Source organism: Delphinapterus leucas, chromosome 19 (assembly GCF_059928025.1).
Source record: "Delphinapterus leucas isolate spDelLeu-1000000601 "Yukka" chromosome 19, BTC_Dleu_Yukka2, whole genome shotgun sequence".
NCBI classification, from domain to species: domain Eukaryota; kingdom Metazoa; phylum Chordata; class Mammalia; order Artiodactyla; family Monodontidae; genus Delphinapterus; species Delphinapterus leucas.
The window spans coordinates 12,711,147-12,723,588 of record NC_143147.1 but is presented as its reverse complement, the minus strand read 5'-3'; the positions used below and the strand labels follow the sequence as shown (position 1 = coordinate 12,723,588).

Below are 12,442 nucleotides of genomic sequence, written 5' to 3'. Positions count from 1 at the left end.
GAAACGCTCTTTCCCCATTTGCTCCCGTCTCAGCTTGCCTCCCATGGCTCTCCTCTCACCTTTCCCCAGCCCAGCCTTCCTTTCATCTCCTTCCACCATCTCACTTCCTCAGTGCCTTCCACCCTTTTTCCCCCAGAGTTTTCTCCTGCCTCTTCTCTCCTTTTTCCTCCAGCAGCTCCAGCCGCTTCCCCCTCTTGACTTTCTTCTGAAACAATGGGAAACTTAAATTTCTTGAAAACTGAAATGCAGAAGAAACAAGGGGAAAAAACCAGCCCCTGGCCGGCAAGGGACACTAGTGGCAGGTGATTCGGGACAGTACGGGCTGGCCAGGATGCGAGGTCCCTCAGAGCTGATAGAGCCGCCTGGGGCTGGTACAGCCTGGCCAGGACTCCATGTGATGGTGGACAAGGTCTGCTGTCCTTGAACCAGGGAGGGGAGCCGGTGGAGGAGATGGGGTCACCCGGAGGACAGCCTCCAAGCACAGGTTTGGCTTCAAAGCTCCTTTCCCGTAGAGGGTCTTAGACTTGAGGGTGCATCAGAATCCCCTCATGGCTTGGTGAACCTGATTGCTGGGCCCCGCCCCCAGAGCCTCTCATTTCAGGTCTGGGATAGGAATCCCCAGCACTGAGGCAGGCAAACTGGGATGAGTTGGTCACCCAACCAGGGCCGGAGCCTTTGCCCTTCTAAGGAAATTCCCCAGTGAGACTGACCTGCTGGTCCCAGGACTGCACCTTGAGAGTCCCTGCTTCATTGTTCCAGGCGACGGCAGAGGCCTAGGGTGGCTGCCTTGGCCTGGACTCTTCAGAAGGAGAGACTCTGGGCAGGGCCTGGAGGCTCTGGTTGGCAGGGTAGATGTGGACTCCGCAAACTTTGGCCCCGGAGTCCCGGGATGATGGGGGTGAGGAAGGCTGGTCAGAAAGATGGGGTCGGGTGAGAGGACATCTGAGCTGAGGCTGTGTGCTGGCGGCATGGTGCCCCGGCGAACAGAATCCAGACTGAAGAGGGCAAGGCCCTGGCTTGGAAGTGAAGCTGGTGGAGAGGAAAACGGCTGCATAGTGGCCGGGGTGGGGAGGGGTTGCTATTGCAGAAGCAGTCGGCTTGGGGAAGGAGAGGCAGGAAGGAAGGACGTGGAGATCCTTGCCAACAGGATGCCTGGATGTGGAAGCAGCGTCTAGGTGTTGCCCTGTGAAATACAGAGGCTGTGTGTAGCTTATGTCTTTGCACGCTGACTCGGGGCATTTGGGGGCACGCAGCCCAGCACGGCATGGGCATTGCAGAGGTGGAGCGTGGTGGGAATCTGTACGTCCCCTCCCCCTCCCTTTCCCGAGAGGGACCAGCTCCAAGTGCTGAAGGATCTCCCCGTCGGGGCAGCCTTTGGGATCCAGGAGGAGTGAGGCCAGAGGTGAATCTGTGCTGAGTGAAGGAATGAAGGAAGAGAGGAGGCTGTGTGGTGGTGGGAAGGCAGACACAGCTACCCCAGACTTGCCACGCTTAGTCGTCAGAGTGAGAAGTACACGCACTTCTCACCCAGGGACACCTGCCATTCCCAGGCTGGTTTGCGGTTTCTAGCTGTCTGCACCTTTCACCTAAGTGTCCCCGACAAGGAGTGATTTACTGTTACCTGCCTTTTCCCAGCCGGCCCCTCACCCCCTTGTGTGTCTGCCCTGGCAAGAAACTTTGGGGGTCTTGGAAGAGCCAGTTCAACTCGCCAGCAAGTCCAGTCAGCTATCAGCACCTCCTGTGTCACTTTTCTGCCAGATATCATTGTGTCTACCAGGAACCAGCACAACCCAAGTCTGTGCTGGGTGTGTCCAAGTGACAGCGTATGGACCCGGATATCATACAGTTTCACCCCAGACTGGCCTAATCCTTCTTATAGCCCTTCTTCCCCGAGCACAAGCAAGGGTTGTTGGGAGACGCAGGAAGCCAAGCACGCCTGTGTTAAGTATCTGTTACCGGGCTACCCTTGTCAGCCTGACTCTCTTTTCCCTTAGGGTTCGTCTTTACCCAGAGGGCTCTTTGGTCCTTCATGCAAATACATTTCCGAGCTGGCCTCCACGTGGTGGACTCAGCTTCTGATCAGTTTCCTCCACGGCACTGTAATTTCACCAAGGGGAGAGTTGAATCGGGGGAGCTTTAAGGCCATTGATTGGGGGTGGGCTGCAGGGCCGGGGTGGACCCACCGTTGCCCCTAGAATGCCCATCTGCCCCGGCTTTGTGGGTCCTGGTGGGTTGTCTCTGCAGTAAAGTGTGGGGATGAGGTTGTGTGAAGTGTAGACTTGATTATTAGCGGCAGACTTGACTGTAAATAGCTTTATAAATGACAGGTCCTGTAGTCCTGGAATCATTAGGCGTCTGAGGAGATGACCTAAACTTCACAGCTCTCTGTTTTGACTTCTGCAAAGGAGGAACGGTACACTGTAAGGTATTTACATTCAGGAGGTTGTGAGTCTCAGAAAGCCAGCGCTGAATCACATTAGGTCCTGTGATTGTGATGTCATTATTATTATCCCCTAATAGGTGAGGATCCCCTGTAAGGCCACTTAGCTTGTCAGTGGCAGAGTTGACTGAGTCAGGTCACTGGAAGAGTCCAGTTTTCGTTCAAAGGAACAGATAGGGGCAGGGGCCGAGAAGATGGCCCTGCGAGTGGTAGGAGGCTCCCCATGCCCAGCCCACTGGGAGGACGAGCCCAGATCAGACCTAGCCCAGTTCCACGTGGCTCTGCCTGGTGGAAACACAGCCTCTCCTGTTTCCTTCTCCCTCTCCACCCTACTTGCCTTGCGTGATGCGTGCCCATGGGCTCATGGCTCTGGAATCTGCAGTGACACAGAGCAGCATGGAAGCCTGGTCAGGACCACATTCACGGGCACACGGCACAGCCAGGTTGAAGCGAGCCACGCCGGTTCATGACTCACCTGCGGTGTGAGCTGCCTCACCTGCCCTGGCCACTGCCCTGCTCACTCGCTCACGCTGCCCAGGGCTCGGCAGAGCTCAGAAGAACCCGTCAGCGGCTCATGGGGTGGGCGGGGGCGGGGAAGAGGGCTGGACCGGCAGCCTGGAGCCCTGGGCCCCGGTGCTGGACCTGCTGCTCTTCAGCGGCTTGAACCTGGGAAACTCACTTCGCCTGCAGGCTTCAGCGTCCCCATCTCTAAAATGACAGCGTTGTTCAAGATGCTCACTCTTCAGATTATCTTAAGGACACTTTCTTTGTTTTAATGCAGCAGTGGTACTGCCTGGGTACTTGTTAGAAATGCAGAGTCCCTGGCCCCTCCCTGGACGACTGAATTGGAATCTGCATTTGTGTGACCCCCAGGTGACCTGCATCCAGTTGATGGAATGCTGCTCTCATCATCTTTGAGATTGAACTTGGTGCCTGTGCCGTCGGGGGTCCCTGAGATACTGCCCTGTCCTGGTGGACACTGAGTTGTGGACCAAGCCTCGCCTCTGAGGGAACACCCCGACTTTGCACATGCATTGCCTAAGTGTGCCTTCTCAGTTCCAGCTCTTGACTGGGGTCTCCAGATGGTTGAAGCTAAATTCTAGGAAGCCCTCCTATGTGGACCTCCTTTTTCTCCCACGGGGTTCATGCAAAGGCCAGCAGGTCGTCAGCTGGAATTGCACTCACTTCGCCCCCTACTTTTTATCACAGATGTATTCTGCATGCATTCTCCAAAGCAGTGGTCCGGTGCCCACCCTGCAGGAGCACACCCTGTAACTCAGGAGGCCTTAGGAGTTGAACAAATGCTCTCTATGGAGAGCCGTCTCATACACGCATTTAAATTGCAGACTATCCAGCAGAAGAAAGAACGAAGGAGGAAGATGTTAAGTGAGGAGGGAGATTCGCTTTAGGGAGGGTGGCGCAGGAGATGGGAACCTGCTGCTGCCGCTCACCCAGCCTCTCGCAGATGTGAGCACGTGCTTTGGGCTGAGCATGAGCCTCGATGTTCAAGATTTGCATATTTGTGACAACATGGCTGCTGTGAAACGACAGCCAACGATTCCATTTGGTTCCCAGCCAAAGAAACAGAAACCTGTTCCACTTCTAGAATAGAAACCTGGCTCGGTCTCATGAAGAGAAGTTATGTGGCCACCAGCAAGTGTCTTCTTAAGGAATTGTTCAGTGATTTTGATTATATGTGACTTTCCCTCCCGTGCTAACGTTACAATTTCAAGCAAAGGGAAATGTTTCCTCCATGTATGGAGTCAGGTCTGACACACCGAGAAATTTCCAACTGGAAAGATCGATAGGATTGCAAGCGACGACGGTCAAGGACGCTTCTGGGTAGGAGGGGAATCTTTCTTCTGGTGCCTTATCTGGAATGTTCTTTCATGATATCTCTTCAGGTTCCTGAGTCCAGCCTAATTCTGAGAAGCTGGCCTGGTGGCCGAGCACAGAGCTTCCAGAAGATTCCACGGTGTCAGGATAACCTTTGTACTGTCTCCATCCACTGGGCTCTGTGCGTTTCTTCCCAAGAGGTGCTGTACTGAATGTAGAATTCTGGGATTTGCACAGAGGCAGGTTAAACGAATGGGAAGAAGATTCCCTAAAGCCGGGAGTTTGGGAGTAGTTATGAAATCATGCAGACCCAGAAATAGGTTATGTTGTGTTAAAAGGCCAATCAGCTTCTTTATTTAGGTACTACCTCACACCACAAAAGATCTGAGGCAGCTTCTGGAAGAAACACATACACGTTTAGGGTGAGATATAAATAAAAAGTACAAAATTAAGCTGGGGGACATAAATTAGTGGGGCAGCTCGAGCACAGGTGACAGGCATGAGCACGTCTGATGAGCCTGTGAAGGTTGCTAGGTGCTCTAGTTGGGCTGTGTGGGGCTAGATGCAATTGAATTAAGATAAAAATAGAGGCCTGCTCTTAGGATCAAGAAACGAATGAGGCAAGGACAGCACAGCAGAGTCTAGAAAACGCTTGTCAGAAACTTGTCAGAAAAATGCCCAGAGGGTTTCATTTGACTAAAAGCTCAATGTGAACCCCCCCCCCCCCCGCAGCGTGGCCCGGTCGTGCAAGTCGGGGGCGGCACTGGTGGTTCCGGGTGTCCAGCACCGAGGAGGGGGACCTCCTGCACTCAGCACTGGCTCTGCATTTGCCTTGGCAACCAGCATGTTGAAATACACTACCACGTGCCGACTGGACGACACCAAGAGATGGATGAGGTGGGCCCTCCAGGGGCTCACACAGTCTGTCCAAAGAGCCGAAGAGCAGAAGAGGCAGCAACGTCATGTGATACTTGCTTGCAGGAGATCCCATTCGGACTTTGGACGGACTTCTCGTTGGGTGCGCAAGCTCACAGCAGCAGGGTTATTGCCATAAAAGTCCCACTGTGCAAACATTAGGGGCTCCCCAGACCCTCACAAACGGCTGGGGTGCCGGCAGTGGTGTCAGTGGCCCAGGGCAGGGGTGCTGGTCTCTTGATGGAGCCTGGAACCCGCCGGAAGCTGGGCACTCGTGGCCATTCCTGGGCATCCTAGCAGGTGCTTTGAGAGCTTCCACCTCACAGCCTCTGGTTCCTTCCGGGTTCTGTTACAGGATGTGTTGCAGAAACAGGGCATCCGCTTGCTTTGCTGCTTCTCCACCAGATGGGACTTGGGCTGAATAAATGAAGACGAGATGGGTCAGTCCGAGATTCGAATCTGTCAAAACAGGCATAGTTCTTGGAGTCCGCTGGACTCAGTTGTGCATTCTAATGCTGGCCCTCGACAGCACAGGTACAGTGGACTAGTCCTGAAACTACCTTGAGACTCAGTTTCCTCACTTGTAAAATGGGGATCTGAACCCCTAACCCACAGAGCTGTAAGGACTGAATGAGGTCATGAAAATAAGTGGCCCAGTAAATACCCAGGCACTCACCAAACCTCCGTTTATCTTTCCCCATCCTTCCCTGCAGGCCAAGCAAATCTCTCCCTGGCCTCTGGACCCCACCACCCACCTGCACCCCAGGCACAGCCAGACATCCTTCTCCATTTGTAACTTCAGCGTCCTCGTTTCCTCTCTGCTGGTTTCCTTCCCCCCCCGCCCCGCCCTTGCCATCCTGCTCCATTTTCTGCATCCCCTTCCTCTGAAGAAACCATACTTCAGACCAGCTATGCCGTCAGGCTACTGGCCTACCCCCTCCATTTCATCGCCAAAGACTTTTTAGACTGATCTGCGCTCGCCCCTTTACACATCTCAGCAGCCACTCCACAAGGCACACCAGTCTCGTTTTTGTCCCCAACCTCACTGATAAAGGCTCATTGCCAAGTCCCATCATCCTTCCTCAGGCTACACCCTGCTTTACGACTCAGCAGTGTTTGAAGGTCAGTTCCCCTCACCGTTGGTCTCGTGTCCTCCTTTGCCTTCTTTGCTACCCGCCCAAATCCTCTTTGGGCTCCCGACCTGCCTTCCTTCCCTCCTCCTTCCCACCCTTTACAATCTCGTCCGCAGTCCTGTCTCCAGCCCCTAACTCCATCTCCACGCCTGATCGCCCTTCTGAGTTGAAAGTCTGCACATTCAACTCCAGTTGGGCAGTTCTGCCCATCGATACCGTCTGCACCCCCAGCTCTGCACGTGCAAAGGAAAACACCTCATTTTGAGCAAACCCCTGCCTTCCCCTGACCTCCTTGTTCCACGGTGGCAGTGCTTTCTGAAGCCTTTGACACCGCTACCCCCCTGAGGGACACCAGGACGTCCGTCTGTTGTCCACCATGCTCTCTCTCTGCCCCTCTCCCCTCCTCCCTGTGGCCATCATTTTTTCTTATTACTACCCCTGCTTTCCAATGGTCCCCCGTCCCCGTGCCTCTCATCCCTTACCCCTGCTGCACATGACGCCAAGTTACTCTTCCTCAAGCGGAGCCCAGCCGTGTTGCTCTCCAGGCCGTGAAGTCATCGAAAATTCCTCCTTGCTTTCCAAGTTTCAGAATCCTCATGTGGCTTTCAGCATCCTCCGAGTTCAGCAATGAGCACCCCTAACCCCGGTCCCCTGTGTCTGCTCACCCTTTCTGGGCCACTCTTTCATTCCTCCCTTTCTGCGGTCCTTCCCTCTGGCCCTGCCCGAGCGCCAGCTCTGCCTGTCACGTTCTTACTTGTTGCTCAGGACCCAGACGTCTGAAGCCACACACCACCCCCTTTCCCACCCAGCCAGGGGCGCTTCTTCCTCATCTGGGCTTTCAGAGCCCGTGTGAGACTGCGCTCCTTCCGTGTACTCTTTGTGAGGCCCTGTGTACTTGCCTTACCTCTCCCTCTAGGTTAAAAATTCCTCCGGGGATTAGAGGAATGTCTGGCCCTCCATGCAGCCCGTGCCGAGCGGGGGTGCAGGCCTTTCCGTCTGGCTGTGCGGGCAGCCCCACTGGCCCCTCTGTGGCAGAGAGGAGAATCTGCGTGTTGGAAAAAGTTAACTTTCCAGGGCTCGAGGCCGTGAGCCTCCCGTGCCCTTTGGCTTCGGTTGCAGGGGAGCGGGATTGTTTGTTTCTGTGGGGTGTGTTTCTGGAACACGCGTGGCAGGTGTGAGGGCGTGTTTGTGTGTGAACAGGGTGGATGGGGTGTGGAGGCCATGTGAGTGTGAGGCCATGTGAGGGTGTGCGTGTGACCGTGTGTGCAGTGGGGGAGGGACGCATGTGTAGGGTATTGATGTGTGTAGAAGGTGTAGGGGAGGAGTGTGGGCGTGTGTGGGTGTGTGAGTGTATCTGTGATGGACTGTGTGCGTGTTGGGTGCGTGTGACGTGTGGCGGCCATGGGAGAGGTGGGTGTGCGTGTAGGGTGTGTGTGCGTCTGTGGGCGTGCTTATGGGGGGAATCTGGGTGCATGTACGTGGGGGGATGTGTATGGAGGGCGGGGCTGTGGGTATATGTGTGGTGTGTGTGTGTTTGTGGGGGGAGTGTAGTCTCACACCCTCTTGTTAAAGGACAAGTGTCCTCCCCTGCCTTTGCAGGGACTTTATCTACAAGAAATGCTCAGCCAGTAGAGCGTGGAGCAAACAAAGCTTCGGGAAATACAGTGACCAAGTGATAGAATCGCTTGATACACAGTTGAGCGATAAAAACAAGCCAGTCGTCCTGAAACTCCTGGGGGGACTTGGAGGTTTAGTGACCAGGTGGCCCTGCCCTGTCGTGACTCCTGCCTGGGATGTGGCTTGCTTCCCTCTGGGTAGGGTGGGGGAGGTCCTAGCAACCATCCTGCCGAGACTGGGGGACGTGCTGGGCTGTGAATTCATGGAACCCGTGTTCTTCCCTTTGCTCCACTCTGAGAATTAGGGAACCAGCAGAGCCAGTTACAAACTGCCCGTAAATCATGAATATGGTTGGAGATGATGCCCAGGCCAAAGGTCATACAAAGTAAGGGGGTTGAGTCTAGGCCTTTAAGAAATATCTTTCAGCATCGGAACTTGCGTTCACATGAAGCCTCACGTGCAAGCTCAGTGTGAACTTTCATACGGAGCACCCAGCAGCTCGGGGGGGTGTGGCGGGGCTGCCGGCGTCCTGCCTGCTCACTCCCTCCCCAGCCCCGGCCCCCAGTGGCCTCTGCAGGGAACAGCATGAAACCGCTCCTGGGGACCAGACCTCCTACTCTAAAGGGACGCCAGTAACTTGCCTGAGGTCATCCAGGAGGTGGGGAGCGGCTCCTGTAAGTGAGGAGCCCCTGCACAGCGGGTCCCAGACCAGTGTAGCCCATCACTCTGGGCCGGCCCCAGACATTGTCGGGGAGGCAGGGTCCAGGTGAAGCTGGATGAAAAGGGCCAGCTGGCTCTAGGGTCCTGCAGAACTTGGAGTTTGGGGACTGAGAAGGTGAAGGAGATATTTGCGTGATTGTATTCAGTGGAGGCTACCACGGACCCACAACTTTTGACGTCTCTTTGAGCCTGGACAGAAGTCTGGTGTTCTGGGGCAGCCCTCATTCTTACACCCACTGAGGAGTCTGAACGCCATATGCTGCTTGAAGAATTGGTCGAAATGCTTCAGGGATGTCTGTCCTAGAGGAAGGTCCCACCCCGCTGTAATGGACCAGCTAGCTACCTGCGTCGTGACAGAGGTTTATCGGAGCGCCCCTTGTTTTATCAGTCGTCACTCACACGGTGCTATACGCACGTTAAATTAATCTCTGCAACGCCCTTACGAGGTCGGGGCTGTTACTAGCATCATCTCTGAAACAGAGGCTAGTATTAGTACCATCTCCGTTTTACAGTTTAGGAAACTGGGGCATGGAGTCATAGCTAGGCCCATAGCTAGTCCATAACTTGCCCCAGGCCACGTAGCTAGTAAGCAACAAAACTGTATTCGAACCAGACAGTCTGGGTCTTGACCCATGGTCTTCGCTGCTGGGTTATTGAACTGCCTTCTGTGTAATGAGGGGAGGGCGTGCAGGATAAGGAGACTGAACTGGAGACCCTTCTTGTTCAGGCACGTGACTGAGATCCCCACGTGGACTTGAACTGCTCATCATCATTGTCATCACTGTCATCCGTGCCTCGGCCAAGGTGGTCTTTTGGAAACAGAGATCAAATTATGTCGTCCCCACCCCTGCTTACGTCTCTTTCATGACTTCTTATTGTTCTTAAAATAATGGCTAAAATCCTTGAGAGGGTTTTTTAGGCCCTGCCTGGTCTGGCCTCCCCACACTGCAGGGCCCTAACCCTCTCCTGCACTTGCCCTCTGCCCTTCAATCACCCTGCTGTCTTCTATTTCCTGCTACCCCAGGAAGTTTGCTCAAGCTGTTGCCTCTCTCTGTAAGACTGCGCCTTCTGGGTCAGCCTCTCTACTGAACGTTCCCAAGGAGCGGTGTTCCTTTTCTTCCAGTCCTCACCTGACTGTTATCGTACCTTGTTAGTCAGACTGTCTGGTTAACGTCTGTCTCTAGCCTGACGGGAACTCCTCGAGGGTAGAGACCTCATGTGTCTTACTCTTCCCAGCACCCGCACCGCCGTGCACAGTGCCTGACGCATCCTCGTGAATGAGCAAACAAGTTCAGGGTCCCTTCTTGCTTTGAAGTTTCGTGATGCACATTTTGAAGTTTCAAGCTGACCCCCACCACTACCAATTTAAGACACACCAAGGTACCCCCAGCTGGGACTCTGGGTCAGTTTACTCCCCTCTGCTGTGTGTTTGTAACAACACTTGGCATGTGTAAGAACCACATTATGTGCAAAGAGCCTCTTCCTGCCTTACCTCTTTTTGACCATGGCAACAACAAGGGCAGGTAACATTATCCCCATTTTACAGATGGGAAGACTGAAGCTCAGGGCATGATGCCTCCTGTGCAATGTCACCAGCACACAAGTGGTGCTGCTCCGAGCAAGGCCCAGGTGCTCTGACTTCTCACCTCTTTCCTTTCACCTGCCGGGGACAGTTTAGCCTCCCCTACTGAAACCTCTTCAAACTGCCACTCTGTCTCTCACTTCCAAGGGTCACATGGAATCCCCCAGAAAAGACGCGATTATTACTTCCTCCTTCCAACTCAGCAGTGACCTTTGCTCTCACATGCAGCACTCAAAGTGGAGTGCTTGGCTGTGCCTGAGTGCAGGTCCCTGCCCACCTGGGAGGAGGGGAGGATGACCAAACCAACCAGGACTCTGACTTTAGTCCCCTGGGGAGAGCTCGCCATCTCTAATTCAGGCTTGTGGGGGCCAGACCAGCTCTATCTTTTGCTTTCCATGCCCATGTGAAAAATCTTACAGTTACCTGCCTCCTTGGTTACACATGGTCCACCGAGCTCTGGCCCAGCTGGGATGAAATGGTCAGCCATGGTCCCTTGACTTCCGGTCCCCCGGGCTGGCTGGGGGGTGCTGGCTGGCTGGGGGCGTGGGGTGGGGGCACTGCTGGGAGGGGGGCAGATGCACTGAGCGGGGACGTGGAGACAGGTCCTGACCCCCTCCTGTGTGTCCCACCTGGGCAGGTGCAGGGAGGAAGCAAGTGAGAAGGACCGTGCTGGGTGGATCTGCTCTGTTTCCTGCTGCAGCGAACAGCTCACAAGGCAAGGGCATAAGCAGGATCGGGGAACTTTCCATCCTCTGCTAGGGCTAAAGGCTTTTCTCCCCAGCAAGGATTCTCCCCAACAGAGAATCGAGATGGGCTCTTTTCTCCAAGTTTTAAGCCGAAGGGATAACTTACTGTTCTGCATGGCAGGACCATTCGTGGTGGATCAGAAGTCATAGGGTCTGTGGAGACCCTCTTTCCAGTTTCCATGAGGTACTGGAAGTACCTGCCCCACGTTCTCCTGGTTGACAGAAGCCCCAGCTGGGGGACAGTCTTTGGGCCACTTGCCTGTGTAGCCTCAGAGGGTTCCAGCCTCCCCCTGCTTGTCCCAGCGTCCTGGCCACCCCTCCAGGCAGGTCTCCTGTGCACTCACCTGGTCCCCGGCGGGGCATTTGGGGTGGGAGCCGCAGCATGCCCCTGCCCCTCCGCCTGCCAGGAAGCCTGAGTCCTTCCTCCTCTGCCCGCCTCCTAACTACGAGTCCAGTTTCTCAAGAGGCACGTCGATGTTGAGGGAGTACCAGATGATCCAGAAGAGCAGGCTGAAAGCCAGGATCAGGGACCCCGTGTAGACCAAGAAGTCCCAGAAGTCGAGGGAGGCGAAGATGCCCAGCAGCAAAAGGACCAGGCCCACAGCGTCGAGCACGAGGGCCAGGCCGAGGAAGACAACACAGCGCCCAGGGTGGCATCTTCCGCAAGGCCTCCCCAAGAGCATTGCCTGGGAGGCAGGAGCGGGAGGGGCCCAGCTGCACTCCCGGGGTTGATTTGCATGGGAAGGTGGTGGTGCTGCTGGCCTCTGCCTTGGCTCCCCGCCGGGTGTGAGCAAATGAGTGAGCCGCCCATCTGGAGCCACACGGAAGTACACGTGGACCTCCCTTTATGAGCATGGCAGCCAGTGGGGTGGATATTTCTTAACTGTTTCATGGCTCAGGAATGACATCCTCATCACTGAGGCCAACCAAGTGACGTGGCAGGAGAGGAGTCAGGGTGCCCTTGGATGGATCTGGGGACTTGGGACCTGTGGGTCTGGGGGAGGGGCTGTCCTGCCCTCGTTCTGCCTCTCAAGTCCTGGGCAAGTCCTCCCAGGCTCCTGAGACGTGTGGTAGGGTCGGGGCTTCCTCCCCTACCCGCTTCTGCCCTACTCTTCCTGGTGGGAACGGGAGGTTTTATGTAAAAGCTATGGAAGAGAGTTTGTTGATGTAAATAGATTTTGAAATTGTGCCGTAAGGAGTGCATCAGCAGCAGGAAAGGTTTGTGCGGCTTGTAGGTTCTCTGCTCTGAAGCCCCCAGGACCCGAGCTTCCTACAGCAGGGCTCATCACAGCCCTTTGGTATGAACACAGACCCTGGGAAGGGACAGCAATGAAAATGGCTGAGAGGACAGAGAGGGGACGCCAGGGAGGGAGGGGACTCGTGCCCCTGTCTGGGTGGGCTGGGCGTGGACCAGAAGGCAACTCCTGGCAAAAGTCAAGAAATGTTTACCTGG

At 55.1% G+C, this 12,442-nt stretch overlaps 2 protein-coding genes across 3 annotated transcripts in view; one reads left to right on the top strand and one right to left on the bottom strand.

The window, feature by feature from the left end:
- The window catches only part of ADPRM (ADP-ribose/CDP-alcohol diphosphatase, manganese dependent), a 331,886-nt gene that overhangs the window by 80,922 nt on the left and 238,522 nt on the right, over window positions 1–12,442 (top strand). The gene's annotated exons all lie outside the window — the stretch shown is intronic.
- On the bottom strand, window positions 3,196–11,770 carry TMEM238L (transmembrane protein 238 like). Its single transcript, XM_089900339.1, has 2 exons — window positions 6,807–11,770; window positions 3,196–5,608 (listed from the first exon to the last, which is right to left on the bottom strand). The coding sequence occupies exon 1, from the start codon at window positions 11,670–11,672 to the stop codon at window positions 11,433–11,435; it is 240 nt and encodes a 79-aa protein (XP_089756465.1). The 5' UTR covers window positions 11,673–11,770; the 3' UTR covers window positions 3,196–5,608; window positions 6,807–11,432.

Coding starts and splice junctions, on each gene's coding strand:
- TMEM238L (XM_089900339.1), bottom strand. CDS start 11,672: ATGCTCTTGGGGAGGCCTTGCGGAAGATGCCACCCTGGGCGCTGTGTT.